This window comes from Seriola dumerili, unplaced genomic scaffold, assembly GCF_002260705.1.
Source record: "Seriola dumerili isolate Sdu_G_001 unplaced genomic scaffold, Sdu_1.0 BDQW01005691.1, whole genome shotgun sequence".
Taxonomy (NCBI): domain Eukaryota; kingdom Metazoa; phylum Chordata; class Actinopteri; order Carangiformes; family Carangidae; genus Seriola; species Seriola dumerili.
In genome coordinates, this window is record NW_019179946.1 from 600,867 (window position 1) to 621,964 (window position 21,098).

General features: G+C 40.0%; 1 protein-coding gene across 2 annotated transcripts; it reads left to right on the forward strand.

Annotated features, from left to right (window-relative positions):
* The first annotated feature begins 5,529 nt into the window (after positions 1-5,529).
* LOC111239900 (E3 ubiquitin-protein ligase RNF165-like) lies at positions 5,530-15,893 on the forward strand. 2 transcript variants are annotated; one of them, XM_022769840.1, is made up of 8 exons: positions 5,530-5,683; positions 12,565-12,887; positions 12,990-13,115; positions 13,261-13,390; positions 13,998-14,102; positions 14,573-14,668; positions 14,791-14,891; positions 15,776-15,893. In XM_022769840.1, the coding sequence occupies exons 1-8, from the start codon at positions 5,609-5,611 to the stop codon at positions 15,891-15,893; spliced, it is 1,074 nt and encodes a 357-aa protein (XP_022625561.1). In that variant the 5' UTR covers positions 5,530-5,608. The 2 variants fall into 2 exon arrangements, with proteins under 2 accessions (XP_022625561.1, XP_022625563.1); XM_022769842.1 differs by having other exon boundaries at positions 5,530-5,669; positions 12,614-12,914.
* The last annotated feature ends 5,205 nt before the right edge of the window (positions 15,894-21,098 follow it).

Below are 21,098 nucleotides of genomic sequence, written 5' to 3' on the forward strand. Positions count from 1 at the left end.
TACAGACTCTGAACAACATATTTTCAGACTGGATTTGGCATTTTTATTTGCAGTCACCTGCGGTCAAGACAAAATGGCAGCTGGTACACTTTCTGTTGTACAGTACATCATAGATAGATGGGAACAATTGCTTTGTTCCTGTCTTGGGTCAATTTTGTTTTTAGTCTCACCACTGGTTTCATATTTAGCTCTGCATTGATAACTTCGCTTTACTATACAGTGCTCAGCTTAAGAAGAGCCCATGCTCTGATACTGTCCGGGAGTGTTTTGTTTTGGTTCGTCCTAATGGAGTAGTTGGACTTTTTGGGAAATAAGCTTATTTGCCTTTGTGCTGAGAATTTAAATGAGAAGATTGAAGAGAAGATTGATATCATATATCTTTTTGTTAAATATAAAGGCTACAGCCCGTATAGTTTAGCTCAGCAAAACGACTCAAAACAGCTAGCCTGTCTCTGTCCAAAGGTAACAAATCCACCTACCTGCACCTTTTAAAGCTCATTGATTAACATGGTATCTCATTTGATTAATCTGAGTTCTAAAAATGGCAATTTGCTGTTTAACAGACGGTTACATGGCAGACTTAGTCTTGGCTGGACACAGTAACTTCCCGGTGTCTCTGCTGGTTCCCTGGCAACTGCGCAGAGCCAAGAAATACTTGGACAGAGCAAGGCTAGCATTTCCCCCATCTCAGTCTCTGTGCTAAGCTAAGATAACCAGCTGCTAGCTGTAGCTTCATATTTAATGGAAATGACATTGGTATTGATTTTCTCATCTAGACTGAACTCTCCACCAGAACGCAAATAAGTTTATTTCTCAAAATCTGTCTTATTTTAAATTCACAGCTTTTGTTTCCTTTGTTTCCATGTTACAATACGTTTTTTCTTTTTCATGAAAACAAACGGAACCACTTGTTAGATTCAAACTCAGAGGTAAATAAAACATCCACACTTGTCACAGACACACTACAAAATACAACTCATTTCCATCGCAGCAGTACTATGTGTGATGTTTTATTGGCAATAGAAATCACGTATCTTTTGTTGAAGACAAATTTTTCGTCAGACACCACATCTCTGTTAGAGAGAGCGAAAGTGACACGAAGGTGTCGTGGTTATCAGTGAATGTATGACCCTGCAGTGCTGACTGGGTGCACTTATTGTTTGCATGCTTATCCTGAGTGGATGCAAGCACCTTTAAACCTCTGGGACCCCTTTATAACAACTGAGGAGATGTATCTTCCATTGAATACTGCAAAGCAAGTTGGCCTAACTGCCTTGAAATGTGCACTATTTTCTTTTAGAATGGTATAAAGCTTATTCTTTTACCTACAAAGCAGTGGATTTTGCTATTCAACAATAAATATTTTAATAATAGATGTGAATTTAGCACATGTATAAACACAGTACACGTGGTGTTGAGTTTGTGCCCACATGTGGGGCATTTGTAGAGGAGACATTTACTGTATGAACTGTTTTTACCCTGGTCCTCATGGCCTGCTTGCTCTCTTTCCCTGTGGTCTTATTTTTGTCTTCATGCAGTACTACAGCCCTGATGAGACTGCAGCCATGCTGGTAAAGGTTTATCAGCAATCCAACTTCATACACTGTTTTATCACTTTGTTTTATTGCATATTGAATAACATCGACTTTAAGTGATGCTTGAGAAATATATAATCATATTAATTTAACTTCTGCTGGTCACAGAAAGGGAAAATCCTAAATATAAGGAACTAAACCAAAGTCTAAATGGAATATATTTTGGGTTTGTTTTCTTTCCCAAGTTGAAATATGCTTCCAGTTTATTCTTTTAAATTTACTCAGTAAGTCTGAAGATTTTAATTTGGAAGTCGTTGCACTTGTGAAATGAGGTGACATGAATTCTGTTTCATATTCAAGACAGTTCAGTATAATGTGATATTTTTGTTTTCCATTGGCCAGTTCTTTTCACTATATGCAGCTACCACTGTAGGGACAATTATTTTACCAGACCACTTCTGCTTGCAAAATCTATTTTGCTATTGTTCCTTAGGATTATTATGAAATGTTAGTAAGACATTGCTCCTGTCTTTAGAGGTGAGGTTTGGTAGAAAATAGGGCAGTGATGCTCAACTATGGTTGCACATTGCATGTTTGGTCACATCTTTTAACCTCAAGTCAGATTATAACCCTCATTAGTAATTTAGCCTTGCTCTTCTGTTATTTTTGTTTTATTTTACTGTCAGTATTTTAAATTAACAAACAAGGTGTTTATTTTGTTGCTTCTGCAGGTCCTTGACTTCCTTGAAATTATGTCTGTAGATCAAAAAGAAACTATTTTAAAACTAAATAAATAGAGCGTTATTTAATGACCCTCTGGTATGTTTATTTATTTTTCTTTTACTAGAAAACTGGATTATAATCATGCTGTGTAATCTTTGCTCAAGGGCTGGGACTGTTGGGAGGTGAAATGTCTGGTATCAAGGTTAGGGAAGGAAAATTGAACTGGTGAGGATTTTTCTTTGTTGTTTTATTGAAGTCTGATGAATGAATGTCTTATTTGCAAACTTGGCTGCCAGTTTTCCAGAGGAACATGATGATAATGACATTTTTCATCCTTTCAGACATCTTTAAACACAACTTTCGCAAACAAAATACTTCAAAAAGTAGAATTTCAATGTTACTATCATGACAGCACATTGACAAATGTATCTGACGCCACAAGTCTTGTCTATCTAAAGTGTTTTGTATGAGTATGCACTTGTCTGTATGAGTGAGAAGAATTGCCATCATAGGTACAAAACTTAAATCAGATGTCTCATTGTGTTCTTTTATCCTGTGGCTAAACAGTCTAGACTACTGCCTGGCTGTGAACAATACAACTTCACCCTCACCCACAAAGTGGCATGCCGGGTCAGAGGTCATCCTGTGACACCTGCCGCTAGGGGGACATATGGAGTTCACATGAAGAGGACAATGAGGGAGTGGAGCAATGCAGTCTGCGGGGCCCTTTTCCTTAAACCAAAGAAGCCCTTTAGCCAGCTCTTTTCACCCTCGGGGCAGAACATCAGCTGTATGCTAATTTTTACAGGGCAGTGGTGGCCTCACAGAGCAGTGAATGTGCTGGCTCACTCTCAAAGCCAGAAATGAGAATCCTTCCTCCTGCAGATGTCTTTTTGGTCTGCAGGTTTAAACTCAGTGTTGTACAAGTGCGCTGTTATATGCAGGTTTATTCAGAATGACAGCTCCAACCACCACCAGAGGGCTTTAAACCAACTAGAATAATGTGTGATGGAACTACTTCAATTTACCAGTGAGCACAACATGAAACGTTACTTTCAGGCTCTGCTTAATATAGTACAAATTAAAAAGCTGTTTTCTAATTTAACTCAACCTGTCACTGTGGGGGGGAAAAAAAAAATCCGAAAAGATAAGTCAACAAAAGAAGGCAATGTGACTAATTAGCACGAGGACTGAAGAGAAATTAATTTTTCAAGAAAATGTGTATGTAAATGTGACAGAATTAAAGATCAAAAGTCTGTCATTGGGAAATAAAGGGGCCTGATTGCAGTAGTTTGACCTGCAGTGATAGTAAACCATTATGAAAGGCTCTTTGTGTGGCACAGCAGGCTCAAAGTATTAGATGGTGGGAACTGGAAGACGAGGACATATGGGACTATGAGTTTTGTGACCCCCTCAGCCTCCCCATGCCCATCTGTTCCTTCACCCTTCAGGCTTAAGACTAAAGGCAGAGAGGTTTTCAGGACACAGACAGTCTTCAGCATATCTGCTATGCAGAAAAATGGCACAACATATGTTTAGGAAGCAGTTGTTTTTCAAAGGAATTAAGATGAGAAATAAATATTACTTAATGATCTGTATAACTGATTATTCAGCTGCATTTCCCTAATGAATGTGTCTGTTTACTCGTTCTCACAGAAGGGTCCTGGCTGAGACGATAAATCCACTCAGTCCCAAAGTGAAGAAGAACAGGCTTAAACTATTATTCAATTTAATCCAATGTGTTTTTTTTCTTCCTTTAACGTCTCAGATGTTCAGTGTCTTATAGGAGTCCTTTTTGTAGTTACATTGTAGTCTGGTGAACCAATGTCTACTTGCGAATTTAGCTGCCAGTTCTCAAAACCATGAGACATAGGTCTATGAACTGCAGACAATGGAAGATGTACTCAGATCCTTTACAATCCCATGATGTAAAATTCTTCCATTAAAAAATTCTACATGAATAAAAGTACAGAAGTATCACCAGCAAAATGTACTAAAAATATCCATAGTAAAAGTATTAATGATGAAGAATGGCCATTTTCATAGTTTAAACAGTATACTACTATAGTGGACTGTTATTAATATAAAGGCATTGCAATGCAAACAGCATTTCAATGTAGCTAGATGAGTGAACCTTATTAATTATTTCATTACCTGTTGGAAAGTTCGAAGACCCTGCACATCAAGTGTTTTCACTTGCATTTTCTCCTGACCGTCCTGGTGGCTTTGTTGCAGCATTTGAATTGTCTTTCAAGAAAAGCACAGGTGGAACAAATTTTGTTAACGAAGACTCATGAAGTTTCATTAAGTGTCCCAGTACACCATGCAGCTAAGTCAGCATGCACATTACCAGGGCCCTGGAAGTGGATTTTAATGTTTTTAATGAATGCATGTTTTTAACTGTGTCAATTTTATAAATTACACATGTGGTTTTCTTGCTATGACATGCCAAAATGTCTGCTGTGAAAATGCCCATTAGTAGATGGTGTTTGGTTACCTCATGTAATACCCAGCAGAGCCTTGCATGACTCCAGCCTGAGCAGGCCTAATCAGCCACAATAAGTGAAAACACCTGTACGGGTATGCAGGGCCTTTAATCTTAATCTTAAATAATTCACCACATTAAATGTTTTATATGTAAAAATGAAGGGACACACTTCTTATGCTGTGATATTTGCAGTGATGATCTATTTAGTTCAGACAATTCACATAATTAATATTTTTTATTTACCATTAAATACTGTATTCTGTTTAGTAAAAGTAAATGCCTCATGTTTTTGTGCTGATTAAAATACAGTAAGAAGTAGATTATTAAAAATGTATACATCTCATAGATCATGTCAATTAAATATTACTCTCTTTACATGATGCTGCTTTAAACAATAAAAAGTATCAATATTTAGATTGATATGTGTTCCTGGATCTATATTGTCCACACCTACTGAATAATCAGTTGCAGATTGAATTTTCATTTTAATATAGCTCCTCTTTTTGACACATAAATGCCAATGTTCAATAGACAGTATGAATGAAATCTAATGAGGGGGTCATGTTTACTTGGAGGAGAAACACTAACTATATAAGTATCTTATCCGGGCTTGTGGTGGATTCAGTCATGGAGGGGCGGGCTGACCAAAAACACAGACATCCCCGCCCCAGCGCTGATCCTATTGGCGGGGCTGGGTTCCAAAGCCGGAGGGTCCTGCTTGGAGGGGTCCAGTGATTGGTCGTCCGGGTGTGCGTGTGCAAGCAGCGCAGCCTGTCCGTTTGAATGTGCAGGGTACTGGAGGGGATCATTTCCATGGACCATCTGTCTCGCTGGCTGCCCACACAACAAAGAAGGACCCAGGATGGTGTTAGTACATGTTGGATATCTGGTTCTCCCCGTCTTCGGCTCAGTTAGAAATAGAGGTATGACTAGCTGTGTGTTTTTTTTTTAATCCTAACCCTAATCCAACAAATTTCTCGGCGTTTCTTCTTTTTAAATGTCCTTTTAAATGATGTAAACAGCTGACACCTGCTAGCAAGGCGAGCACGATAGCGACAGATAACATTAGCTGTCTTGCTAACTGTAGCGTCGCGTAAATATAACAAGTTAAAACGTGGTTACTGTGAGTGAAGGCATTTAATTTTATAGGAGCCACGAGTGTAATTTGTGTTAGGATGTTTCGTGGCCTGTTCACCGCACCAAATCACCGCAGCTGTCAAATGGCAGCCTCGCTTTTCCCTTTTATCGTCAGCGGCGGCGGCTAGCGCGGTCCTGTCTGCTTCGTCTTCCACTGCGCCGTGTTTACGTGCGTTTGCAGTTATTTTGTGCAGTCACTGCTAGTAACTACTGAACGATACCAACAGCTCGATGTTGTTCACATATACCAGCTCAGCTTTTTTTTTCTTTTTCCTTTTTTTTTTTTTTGCCATTAATCTCCACAACTCTGTCTGGATTTGTCTTTAATTTGGCCGTGCAAGCAGCTGACAACATGACAAGGGTTGTTTGCCCCTTTGTGTGCAACTGGCATCGAGTGTGTTGATTTCCTGCGCTCATTTTACCCTGACTTTTATGACTTATATCCAATTAACGCATCTCCCATTTAAAAACAGGCAGTGCAATGGTTGTACCTCAGGTTAGGAGCTATTGTAAATAGACTATAAAATGGTGGCATTTTGCCCCAAACCTTAAAATAAAATGTTTGTCCGATGGAAAGCGACAAATGAAACCTGCATACTACGCTGCAGGCGCTCCAGCAGTGAAAATCTGAACAGCATAAAGGCGAATAATCACATCCGTTCAATTGGGCACAATAACAATAACATCATCCTCCATTGCAGTAGGCTATCTGTGTTGATTATGTAATAATAATAGTAGTATTAATAATAATTTGACGTGCATTGTTAAAACTACATGCAGTAGCACCAATGATTTCATTGTGCTTTTATTTGTGTTCTTTTTTCCTGTTCCATAGTATCGAGGCTGGCTCTACATTCCGCATTTCTCAGACCTTTGTCCCCCTCCATTGTGTAGCTAACGATCATCTGCTGCTGTCTGCCGTAGCCTCTGCCTGTTCTCTGCATCTAGCTGTATTGTGAACCCCTTCTTCCTCATTTCCTCTTTCCATCTGAAGACGACATTGGCATTAAAACCGAGTTCCCACTCATACCGTATCCTTCTGTGTAACAGACTAAAGAATAACACCTTCTGTAGAAAACAGTTTGTCTTTATTTATACTGTCATGTTGCTCTTTAGTGAATAACCCATTTGTAGCATTAGACTTTACTACAGACTGTCATTGTGATTCTCCCATTCAGTGTGGATAGACTACATTCTGCTGTAAATTTCTGTAAAGTGGATACATTTTGATCCTCCCCGATTCGATTACAGCCAGGCTTGATCGAACTCTTTGAATATTGTCTCCATCCCCTATTTGCAAAGGTGCATTGTACCAGTGCTTGTATGATCACCTTCTCTAAATCACTTTTGACCAGTAATCCTGTTATCCTAACATTTGCCAATTGGCCAAAACCCTGCACTACTAAAATCACAGTAATTTGTGTGATGTTATTTTCACCTTTGATGGTCCACTGCACTTGCTATAGTGGCGTCCAAACGGCTGGTCATAATCCTATCCATGTGTGAAAGCCTTTGTTCCTGCTAGCTGAATTGATTTTGTCGGTCACAATAAATTGGCGAGACTCAGGTCTAACTCATCTTGCCATTTTGAAAATCCCCCCCTATCATTCACAGCCCCCTCTCGAGTCTTTCCTCAGACACCTCCAGAATGCTATCCATTTTACAGGGATGTGTATATCCTGCACTGCTGTAGAACTCCTTTTTAGAATCAAAATGTCTTTTATTCTTTGGTTGTGGTTTTCTACCTTATGTTCTTGTATTAGATCCTAATGCATGGTCATTTTATACTTTTGTTTTTCCACATTGAACAGCAGATTCCAATGTAATCTTTGTGTAGAGATGTCCCTGCTGTACTGAAATGTGCTATAAGCATACACATCTACTCATTGGATGCTGCTTCTGTTCTGTTAACCCTACAGAGAGCATGGTCGGGCCTTGCCTTTGGTCTTAATTTGCATGGTATTATTATGGTTATATAGGACTTATTACTCTTATTATTACTATTATCACACAGTGCCACACATCCTAATATTTTCCAATAAAGACTGTAGTTTTCTTCCTAACCTTCAGTGTGCTTTTTGCTGATTTCCATGTGTTCCTCCCCTCCTCCCTCCACACTGTGCTGTCACTGAGACGGTCCCCTCACTCTATATGTGCTCTCATTTCTCAGCTGTCTTTGACAGAGTTTCTTCAAGTTGCTGCTCTGCTTAGTTTGGAGTAGGGGCAACCAAATTTTCTATCCATTTTTAAAAAAAAAAAAAAAAAAGAAAAAAAAAAGCATGTTTATAGTGAAACACACCGGCATTGATATTTAATGTTACACGCTGTCATTCCCTCCTAATCCATACACTATTGTTTATAAAACAAGACACAGCCTCCCTCACATCCACTCATTGGTGTTCATTGGTGTTGAGTTAACATTGGAACCACTTTGAGCGATATGGACAAATTCTTCTATCATGGTATATATCATTTTCTTTTGGCATATCGATGTATGTGGTGATATACCACAGTCCGTTTTCTGTAAAATTTTTGTAAAAACCAGAGAGGAATGAGTTTGTTAATCCAGCAATTTTTTTTTTTTTAAATGGAAAAAAATCAAGGTACTTCAACATGCTGATGCACAAATCATGTTAGAAATGTTGCATTTGATATACAGCATTGCCTAAAATGGCCTAATACAACTAAAGATATTAAAGGGTCATTTGCCAGGGCATAAATGGTATTGCAAATGCCATTTATACAATGGCAAATTATAGTCTGAGACCACTTTTCCTTTCACTTGAATGGACTGTGGTCTCAGACCCCATTGTATATGTTATTTCGTCCTGATTTAAGGGTGAACAGACTTGTATCTAAACCCCAAAGACCTTTTAAGTCTCTCTTCCTTATAATATATAACCACTGGGCTACATTCTTCTGTAGGTTGTGCAGTTCTTTCGAATGTGTTGTTAAAGGAATAGTTTGACATTTTGGGGAAATATGCTTATTTGCTTTCAGGTGTAGAGTTAGATGAGAAGATTGATATCACTTTCATAGCTGCACAGCAAATATGAAACTACAGCCAGCAGCTTAGCTTAAAGTAACCAAACATGTCATTTTTGCACTTGGTTTAAGGAAAGGAGAGATAACATGTTTATAAGTGAGCTTTGGAGATGCTGATAGGTGGATTTTGTTACCATTTGAAAGAGCCAGGCTAGCTCTTTCTCTCTAAGCTAACTGGCTGCTGGCTTGTACTTAACAGACAGAAATCAAAGTGGTATATTATCATTTAACTCTACACCTGCGAATTGAATAAGTAGATTTTCTACTATTCTTTCAAATGTGTAGCATAATGAAAAATCAGCCTGGCTCAATCACCAAATTGCGACTATTTTATCTGTGAAGCCTTGTATCTGTGTCTCCGTGTCATGTCCATAACTTTTGGGCTCTTTCATTTGGTTCTTTTCTCTTTAAGTAGCACAACGGACCTTGACACATTCATACAAGTAAATTCTTAGATTACTAGAAAGCAACAGTTTTAATTTGTAAGAATAAATTCCTATAGTCATCCAGAGGCATGTTAGTAGCTTCTGACAACAACGTAACAAAACGTGTCTCATTGTGCAGATAAGGCTTTTGATTATTTGTTGCAGGGAGTCTAATATGAAATGAATGTGTTGACATAATTTTTGTCAGTAAGTGATGGTAATATTGCACTATAGGTTGCCTACAAGGGCCTTAATTACACAAGTGCTGAATGTTTATACTAGCCTACAAAATTATTTGGTTTATAAGTTCTACTCTTTTGTAATTGTTAAGTTAATTACTCTACCGTCTTGGCTTTATGGATCGCTCTCACTATAAACAAAGCATTAAAAAGCCTTTGCTTCTCTGAAAAGTTTTGAAGTAGGGCAGTTGGTCACGTCATGTAGCACAGGCTCTGGTGTCATTAATTCTGAGTATTTAGCTGCACACTTTAAATATAGATTCAGCAATTTAAGGAGTTTTAAAGTGTGGGACTCCCTCCTGTCCCATTCCAGCCACTTGAGCCTTACATCTGTTCACAATGTCTGAAATAGTCAGAGTTATTTATGAGCAGACATAAGGTGTGTCTGAGAAATAGCCATATGTGCTTGGCAATTTTTGCCACTGACTACAGCAATAGACTTTTGAATAACTTGACTGCTGTAATGCATATGTTAAAACACGGTAGCTGCATTGTTTCAGACCACATTAACGTCAGATGTTTTGTCTTTCACTGAGCAACCACCCTGTCCTTATTTGACCCATGTACAGAATCAAGGTCAGTAAGCAGTGTGCAAGCATGGGCCATCTAGAGCAATTTGTATGCACATTTTTAGTCCAACTGTACAACACAGAGGCTTATTTCTCTCCTTACTCCCACACTCTAAATTGTGAGTCTGCAAATCACCAATATCAGCTGGTGTGGTGATGGATTTCAAATAAAAAACTGCATAATACACGGCTCTGATGCATGATGGAAGACCACCGGACTAGGCAGAAGACAGGATTACGTTAGAAAGGAGGTGTGATTGCAAAGCTGCAGTGATGGCAGCGGGAGGGCGGGGGGGGGGGCAGGTTTAATGTCAGACTGCTGCAGTCGCTGGTGGGCGGTGCTTATGGGCTGTCACTCACAGCACAGGGACACCATGCTGCAGCCACATTGTGGGGGAGGGGCTGCCTGTGTGCAGCAGCTCAGGGGCTAGGAGTGAGGAGAGGTGGATGAGGAGTGTATGTGCATGTGTTTGTGTGGATGGGTGGGGGTCTGTTCTGCACCAATCGGGCATTTTATGTCTAAGTCAAAGTGGAAGCAGAGATGTAACACTGCTGGCAGCACTGCAATATGTCAAATATTAATGTCAGTAGTTGATGCTGTGGAAGAGCCCAGAGACAAATAATCTGATGTTTACTCTAAGCTTCACACGGAGTCCAGTCTTACCAGGTCACAGGCTTTATACAAAAGTGACGTGCAACCTTTTACCAAACCGAACCACCAGTCTGCCATTTCTGCTCTACTTCCTCAGCCAAATGTTTTCAGCCTGCTCATGGCTCTCAAGGTTCACTGGCTTTCCACGTCCAGAGGCTACATGCAGTGAAGCAAAACAACAATCGTGCAAATATGTCATATTAGTAATACTTAAAGAAATAGTTTGACATTTTGGGAAATCCACTTATTTGCTTTCTGGAGGAGAGCAAAGACAGCTGGTTAGCTTAGGTTAACTTAGCTTAGCACTGAAGGAGGAAACAGCTAATTTGTACCAAAACTGGCGTGTCAGGCTCTTTCTTGGGTGAGACATAGTTTGTTGTGTTTTCATTTTGGTTTTTGTAATATTTTGTAACTGCTACACATAGCAAGGCTAGCTGTCTCCTCCTGTTTCTATTCTTTGTGCTAAGCTTAGCTAACCTAAGCTAACCAGCTGCTAACTTACAGTTAACAGATAAACATGAGAGTAGTATCAACCTTCTCATTCAGAAAGTGAATAAATGTATTTCCCAAAATGGCAAACTATTCCTTTAACTAAACAAAATAAATATATATGATTCACATGTATTTCAGAGGTTTTTTTGTTTAAATTAAATGAAAATGTTACAGATGATGATATGCAAATTGAATCTCAAGTCAGTGAACCATTTTCTGTTAATTAGATTTGTCAGCAAATGCTAAATATATCACAAACCATTAACTAATAGCTAAATCCTCCCACTTGCTCATATTAGACATACGGTGTCACTCCATATTACTGTTTAGCTAGTCCAGATTTAGTCTGCCTGATTCAGCCTGGGACAGTTGACACAGCAGTAGATTAGATAATTGTTTCTTATAAAATACACAACTTGAAGACTGAATATATTTCTAGGCCATACAAAGGGGCAATACTCAGGTATTTCATATACACACTGCACAGTCCATCTTCCACACACACTGTCTGCCTCCTGGTCCAGAAGCCTTGTAAGTTGTAATGGGAACTTCAAGTAGTAATGGTTTGTCACCACCTCACTCTCCGTCCAGCCCTCTTTTCTGTGAGCTCAGTAATTTGTATTGATTGTTTTGTTCAAGTCAATACAGAGGTGATTCAGTTTGACTACCACACAATCTCAAGTCTTCTCCACCTCTAATAGGAGGGGTGGGGGAGGGTAGAAATGGAGGCGGATAATCTTTTGAGCCCACCTCAGTTGCTGTGGAGCCTGACTATTATCAGACTCATGGAGGGTTTTAATGAGAAATCTACAGTGTTCCTTCAAACAGCAATCACAATGTAGAACCTAAATCTATTAAATAGACTAGAGATGGACCGCAGACAACCCTTGGTGCTGTAGATCTCCTCGGAAACACCCCAGGCAGCTAGTGAAGATCCATCCTCCCTGCTGGCTATACTATGGCAAGTGGACAGGGAGGCCACTGGGTGCAATCTGTCTGTGGGTTTAGATGGCGCTCCACAGGGGTCTCAGTGTTTGTGTCATCCATCTGCTGTTTTGTCTGTCTTGTCTTGTCTCTTCCTGTGTCAGGACTCTCCTATTTTTATGTTCTCTCAGTGTGACCGGTGGTTGAATGTTTTTGAATGTCCTTGTGTGTGTGAGAGGGAGCCAGAAAGGCCTAATTTGTCTTATTAAGAGCAGTTATGTGTGTCAATATGTGCTCGTCACTGGTTTGTCTGGGTCCCTGTGGTGTCTGTTTAGTTAGACGTAATCACAGGCAATTCTGATCACTTGCATTTATTTCCCATAGGAGCACACTTCACCAGGCATCACAATAGCCATGCTACCTCCTGCCGACACTTTCACCTGGGCGCTCCCCAGGCGCCCATCTCAGCAGAGTTCCCTCTAGGACATGCCAGCCAGCCCCCTCAGACAGGCCTGGCCACCCACCTGCCCCCGGCACACCATCCGCCCCTCACTGCCCTGCCTGCACCCCCTCAGTTCCAGGATGTGCCGGGGCCTCCATTCCTACCTCAGGCCTTACACCAGCAATACCTCATCCAGCAGCAGCTTCTTGAAGCGCAGCATCGCAGGATCCTCCCACACTCCAGGTAAAACCACGACTACATGCTAATTCAGATAAATATACACATAATACCAAGTTAAACATTTCTATCTTATTGCAGAAGAGCCCAGGAGCGTATTCCCCTGAACCCTCACCGACTGCGTTCAGGCTATGAGTACTCCCCTCCCCTCCATGTTCCCCAGCCAATGACACAGCAGCCACGGTACCTGGCCGAAGGCACCGACTGGTGAGTCACTGTGGGAGATTAACGAGAGTCCTGTAGAGTGGAGAAATTATCCCCGTCCTTTCATCTCTGCACCCATCTGTCTGTCTGTCACATTGCCTAACATGGGTGACAATGTTGATTTAGCTGCCTGTCTGTCTGCCTGCAGGGATCTCAGCGTAGATGCCGGCCTCCCTCACCACCAGTACCAGCTCCAGCAGCTTCCACAGCACTATCAGCATTACCTAGCCTCCCCTCGAATGCACCACTTCCCCAGGAACACATCCTCTGCACAAGTGGTATGTTCAACACAGACTGTTCCACCCTGCTATTCTTCATTTTGAATTTTATTACCATAATAATTTTTTTCAATAGATATCTTCGTCTGTAAATTAGAGTTTTTTTCTCCAATGGGCTGAAATTGATGCAGCAAAACCAGATTCCATGCTTTTTTTCTTCCTTGTCAGTACCTGGCACCTACATTACCCACAATGCAACTTGAAGTACAAATGCTATGAAAAAAACTACAATTTATGAGACTTAACACCGCTCCGTCTGGAGCCACAAACAGCCTTATACAGCTCTTCACACAGAAACTCCCAAAGACCTCTAACCATTCTTAGATGTATAAAACCAGTGGAGTTCCCCTTTAACTCATAATAATTGGTTCTTTTCACACAGATCTCTTTACGTTTCACACAACTATCACATAGCCAACATTTGCCTCCATAATCATCATAAAGTCTCACATAAAGGGACGCACTGGAATGTGATTTTAATTCTTACATCAACCTCCTTTTGGAGCGTGTATTTGCTTGCTTAACAATGCATCAAAAGAATGGAGAAAAACTGTATTTAGCTGCAGGATGAGCCGTGCTGTAATATGATGGAGTTCTCTTTTGCTAGGTTGTGCATGAAATCAGAAACTACCCGTACCCTCAGCTGCACCTGTTGGCACTGCAAAGTCTGAATCCTTCAAGGCATGCCACCGCTGTGCGAGAAAGTTATGAGGTAGATATATTTCGCAATACATTTCATATATTTTCCACCCATCCATCCATCAAAGCCAGGACCCTCGTTTTTTTTTGTTTTTTTTTTTAAACAAACTTTCAAGCTTTGTGTCACTTTGCCATCTCATCTGCATCTTTATTTAGTGTATTAAAGAACTTGAACTTTGTCTATACTGTTGTATTCTAGCTGACAAATAACCTCACATTATATTCCATTTGGTAGCCGTTCTAGAGCTTTCAGTCATATCACTGATCACTCATGATCTTGTGATAGGAGATGGCTCTGTTGTCATGTCAAATGTAGATCTGTTCAAATTTTTTTGAATGCTTAAAGGGCTTCTTATTCATGTTGGAATAATAAATTGACGTTAAAGTGAATTCTTGAACTTGGAAACATCAATTGACAAAACAATGTCAATTTAGCAGCTGTTATAGAGTATTCTATTATATTCGGCTCTGCTTTTTCTTCAGGAGCTGTTGCAGCTGGAGGACCGGCTGGGGAGTGTCAGTAGAGGAGCTGTCCAGACAACCATAGAGAGATTCACCTTCCCACACAAATATAAGAAGGTAGGGCAAATAACAGTAACCACAGCATGTTAATAACTCAAAGACATAAACTATTGATTATATTTACACGGGGTTTAATGGCCTAATATTATGCCGTTCTGTGTAATTTGACCTGCTAACAGAGAAAGCCCCTGCAGCTGAAGATTGGAGAGGAGGAGGAAACAGATGTGGATGAGAAATGTACCATCTGTTTGTCCATGCTGGAGGATGGAGAGGACGTCAGGTGAGAAATCCCTCAGAGCCCCAGAATCTGACTTTTTCACTAAAACATCACTTTTCTGTAAAGAAAATTCAGAAAGCTTCAAGTAAAAGTTCAACAGAACGCTTATTGTGTTTGTTTGTTAGATGGCAGTATTGGTGTACTGGTTTACCGTGTGGTAAATATGAACCTACCACCTGCGGGCAGTTAGCTTAGCTTAGCACAAAGACTGCAAGGGCAGGGGGATCAGCTAGCAAAATGGTAATGAATTACACATACTAACACCTCTAAATGTTACAAATTACCATCTTATATCTAATTTATTGAGCAGTTGTCAGGTAACCAGCACTTGCCCAACACATAAACCTCTGGTACATTTACACTTTGGGTAGAGTTACAGTTAAACAATCATTGAGCTCTAATGGTGCTAAGCTTAGTTGTTTCCACCTTTTCTAGTCTTTGTGCTAAGCTAAGCTAACCAGCTGCTGGTTGTAGCTTCATATTTAACACACCTATATAAGATTGGTATCAATCTTCTCATCTCACTCACATCATAACGTGAATAAGCATGTTTCCCAAAATGCTGGACTATTCCTTTAAACATTCACACAAGCACATGGACTTAGACATGCATTCATAACCAAGTTGGGGGGTGAGCTTCAGGAAGAACTGTGCCCTGGGATGAGGACAGAGAGTCAGTTTACAGCATATGGAGTCTCAGCTGTCTGAGAGGCGTGTAGGATTCACGACTCAACAGAAGTTGTCTCTACATGCCTGAATGAACAAAATTAACTCCCTGCAGGTTTCAGAAGTTCTTTGCAAGCCAGTAACTGTCTGCACAGGGACAGTCATGCTTGCCAATGTGAATCAACATTGACCCCGTGTCTCTCTGTCTCTCTGTCCTCCAGGAGACTGCCCTGCATGCACCTATTCCACCAGGGCTGCGTGGACCAATGGCTGGCCACCAGCAGGAAGTGTCCAATCTGTCGAGTTGACATCGAAACACAGCTGAACCCTGACAGCTGATGAGATTCAACCTCCCCTCCCCTCACACTCTCCTTGTCAATCACCCTTGTGTGGTTCCTGCTTTCTTCCACCCCGGCTTGCCGGCCTCTCTCCCCTCCCGTTGGGTGCTTTGCCAAATGTCTCCAGACTTCATATGACATCATCACCCTTCTGACTCACGCTTTACTGAGCCAAGCCAGGATAACTAACTGCACGAGAGGCTGCAAGGGACTCTCTTTATATAGAAGCACATCCCTCTGGAAGCAAAAGACACGCAAACACACACAGACACACACAGACACACAGACACACACACACAGACACACACACACACACACACACACACACACACACACACACACACACACACACACACACACACACACACACACACACACTCATGTACACAGGGTTTACTTGTAGCTTGCTGGTCAATAGTGGGGTGTTGTTGCTGTTGTGGTGTTGTACTTGTAGGTAGCCCCGGGCTGTGTAGCATGTCCTTAAAGCCATGACTTAATGTCCTGAGAGTGGAAAACACATAACCCCACACTGAGCTGGCTACTTTCTCTCTTTTCTCTCTCTATCTCTCTCTCTCTCTCTTACATTTCTCTCTTTCTAAACACACTTCAATCAAAAATGAATATTCTGCCACATAAGAAAGCTTAACAGAAACTAAATGCTCTGATGCCATGTTTACCTAAAGATCATTTGTGGTCGTAGTAGAGTAGCAGTAACCAACAAGTGATATCTGGTGCAATGTCGCCTTCTTGGGGACAAGCGCCAGCTAGCTGATGTTTTAATTCTATCATGCAGCTTTGACATTTTGCAATACAGTTGTACATTTACCTTGGGTTGGTGTCATGTGAGATGGTGTCATGTGAGTAGGTCTCTCTTTCACTGCCGCAGACAACCGAGCCCAGTGATCGAGTTGTTGTGTGTTTAAAATTTAAAAATAGGTAGAAAGTGTTTTACCAAAATGCATTTTTTGTCACAGTGTAGCTTGAACCTGACGTGCAGGTTCACATGTGTGTGCTCTGCCCTGCTGTGTGTGACTTCAAGAATGTGTCTAACAAAGGTGTGGGTGTTCAAAAAGTGCAAATGTGAGTGTGTTTAAAGGGTTTCAGGCAACACCTTGACTCACTGTAGGTTAAGAGCATGGCCATTGGAGTGCTTATACAACACAAAGCCAAAAAAAAAAAAGGGATGAAAAAAAGGAAACTATCATGCACCGCAGAACGAGGTGGGAGGAAGATTTAGCTACCCTTGTACCTGCATCTTCATCTGGCGCAGGGCCAGTGGCAGAACAGTGTGTACTAAAAATGCATGTTTCATCGTCGACTTGGGCTGTTAGCTTTGGTAGCGTTACTTCAATTTAAAAAGGTACAGAGATGGCTGTGCATGACTTAGTTAATCTGAGCTGTGACTATCTTCTCAACACTAACAAACAAACAAACAAACAAAAAAATGAGCACGATGTCAGTGGCTGCTCCCCTGACTTGTAGCGTGTGTTCATCTTGTCCCCTTTGGTGACAACGATGGGATCCTCTTTTCGATGTTAACCTTATTGCCTAAAGAACAAGCACATGTGACAATAGTTACAGCAACAAAAGTTTTTTTTTTCCTTGGTATTGCATTTGCGTTGGTTTATATTTAGGTATAGATTCATGCAGTGTTTCAGCAGAGAGAGGAGCTTGCGTATTGATCTTGTGTATTTGTGTGACAGACCTCCCCTCGTGGTTGCTATGCTGGTTGCTATGCTGTATCGCTAGAACATGTAGAACGTGGTGCGACGGAGGCAGCCTCCCTCTCACAGTGCACACAGACACGAGAGAGATGACACGACAGCAGGAAAATGTTCAGGCTGTTAAAACAAGTCGTGGTCTCACCAATTTTCACTTCTTTTTTTTTTTTTTTACCCTACGTGTCGCCTCATCATTTCAGCTCCACAGGGCTGTGTGTTAATGGCTGCCTTTAGGACCCTCACTGTCCTATGCACTGTGATAGTAAAGGATAAGATTTGGCCCAGAGTCTCTTTCAGCCTCGTGGGCCAAGGATCAATCAACAATGATTACTTCTCCCTGTCTTGTGCACTGCCAGTGTTGACACTGCCTCCTCCTGTAGTGGAGTCATCTGTGATGAAGTTTTCATAGTTTACACAGGGTGTTGTCAGTTGAGATGCCTTAAGTATTTAACAATCATAATTTATTACTAACTGTAGATATTGTGGGTATGTATTTAATTTTGTATAGTTTTTTGGGGGCGACTGAATCATAATTTATTTATTTAGAAATAACACAAAAATGCTATGAAAAAAACTATTACCTCATTTTTGCATTGTTTTAAATGGGAATGCTTTGCATGCAGTTGTACTTTTTGGAACACTAAAAGTTAAAGAAAAAAAAATTAGCCCTGCTGTTTGAGCTCCACAAGCTGGCTGTGCGATGTTTACTGTCCAAGGCTGAGCTACTGAGCCTGCTCTCCGTCTCTCTCTCAGTCTATTTCTATGTCTCTCTCTCTCTCTCTCTCTCTCTCTCTCTCTCTCTCTCTCTCTCTCTCTCAATCTATCTCATGTGGTGCTGTGGATCTTGGTTACATTCCATTCAATGCAATTTCTCTGATCCCCCATGCTGTGATGTAGTGGACAAACTGCAATGAAGTGAATTGGTTTTAGTTTGTGATTTCTTTCTTTTTTTTTGTTTTGCACTCACTTGTTAAAATATGGGAACCCTCTCACTGGCAAAAAAAATGGTAGTTTAGATTATTTAATATTATCACTACAAACTCTGGCTTTTGTTTTTTTATGCTCTGCTTCTCACAATGCACTATGGGTCTTAATAATGATCATCCGTGAAGCATGTTCCTTCGCTTTAACTCTTTGTATCTATCATTTACGTTTCATCTCTCTGGTGTTTCTCTTCAGTTCTTTTTCCAGAATAGTTTGTAGACTTAAGCATAACAAGTGCCTCGCTTTAAGTGTTAGGAGATATTTCCATATTACTGACACCATTAATACGTAACAATCAATCCATGAAGCCACCATGCCTTATTGGTTGCATAATTAATTAAAAGGATGGGTCATGAAAGTGCTAAGACAACATTTGACAGGTGTCTACAAAAGCCATTTTCCTCAAAAATTCAAGTCAAACTGTCCAAAAGAGCTGTCGGTTTGTAAGACTGAAGCATCACATACTGTGGAAATAGTTCTGACTACAAAGAGGCATGTTTCACTGTGGGCTTTACAAATATTACAGTCATCTTCCTTTACTTCATGTCTCTATTCTGTTCATCTTCTATCTCCTATTCTCTCCACTGCTTTTTTTTTTTATTTTACCGTCCATCCCTCCTCTCAGAATCTATCCTCTGTTTCCTTTCACAGTCTAAAAGGAAGGCAAGGATTTTAAAGCACAACCTTTTCTAAAAATGCATGTTTTCTCAGGTTTCAATATAGTCTCAATGGTTTAATAGTATATGGTGAAAATATATACAAAGAATATAACAGAAAAAAAATATTAATTTTGTTGCTGCTTGAATCTGAAAAACAAAACTGAAGAGAAAATCCCAAAAAGTGCCAGTGAAAGGGCTGCCGCCATCCTTGTATGAAAATCTGCTGTTTAGCTGTGACTGCGCAATGTTTTTCAATATAGGATATTTTATCTGAAAATAGAACTATTTATCATTAATATTAAAGCAATAGCGCATTAATGGTGATGAGTGTGTTGATGAAGAAATGGATGAGCATATTATGGGTAAATGTTAGATTCACATTTGGTGGAATTTTGTACTTTATTTATTATTACTACTAATAATAATGATAATGATTTCAAAAGTTGCATTGCTAAACCCAAACTGTTCTGTTTTGTTTTTTAATTTTAATTTTATTTCATGGCTTGTATATTATCCTTTTGTATGTGCTCTTTTTGTAATAAATTGGATAAAATAGACTTGTTTTTGACCTCTATATTTGCATCTTTAATGGTCTCAACTTTTCTCCCAAGATGTGAATATAATTTGACCTTTTGACACTTAAGCGGCTGCTGTTAGGTTAAAATGCAGCCTTTATATGACTTTTACCTTCAGTAGAAACATTCTAGATGTCTTGGGGATCGATTTATGCACATTTTCTAAAATTCAGATTCTCTTCAGTTCTTTATAGACCTTTATAGAAACTTTCAGTAAATCATTTTGGTTTTTCAGCAAACAACTTTACTGTTTCGGTTCACTGTCACTACTCTGGCTTTAGCAGCTAAAGAGGCAAAGATTTCCTGTAAGAGTTGACACCAAAAACAGAACAAAAAGAAAGAAAAGAGAAAGAATGATGGAAGAAAGTTGGTCCACAATTACTAGATGTGTAAATAGGCAACTGTTTAACAGGTCTGTTATATAAACTAAATAAAGAAGGTGATAATATTGTATTTACAGCTTTTTTCCGCTTCTCACAACTGGCCAAAAATGCAGGATTGATTGATTGCAGGATCAAAGCAGCAATGACTGATATTTTATGAGGGTGCAGTGGATGAAGTAAACACAATGCTGATATATTATGACCTTGTATTTCTGGCCACCTGATGAATATAAATCTGTGGCTGAGTCTACAGTGAGGTAATCAGAGCTTTTCCACTGAAAACAGCTTCCTGCTGAGATGGTTTGACAATGACAGTGAGATTGAACTAAAACAGAGCTGCAGGCCACTAAACCAAAACACTGAGCTGAAAGACAGTAAAATGCTCTGTAGAGCTCAATCTCTGTGGGGTCATCAACAAGAGTCTATTTCATATCATGCATAGACATTTGATCCACTGGTACTATAAACAAATTCAGTCTATGCTGTTTTAAAAAAAGAAAAACCCATATTTGTATGGTTTGATATTTGTATAGATCCATCACTGAGACAAACAGGTTGGAAACTGGGAGTCTGAGCATTACAAAAGAGTTTAATCTTTTATAAAACCTCTGTTATAACAAAGCAGCTACGCAAACTATCCCTGACATGAAATTTAAAAAGAATGGCACATTCAAGATATTGTCACAATATTTCATTGCAGGCTGTATTCTCAGGTAGTATTAAACATCTAACTATAATATAATTAAAAAACCCAAAAAGCTATGGATGTAAAAATCTGTCTCAATTCCTGAGAAGTAAAACTCTCGAGAGCAAAGTCTCTTTGGTCATTACTTTTCAACCTGAGGGTGGATCTCTCTGCTATGGGAGTGTTTAGAGATAATACT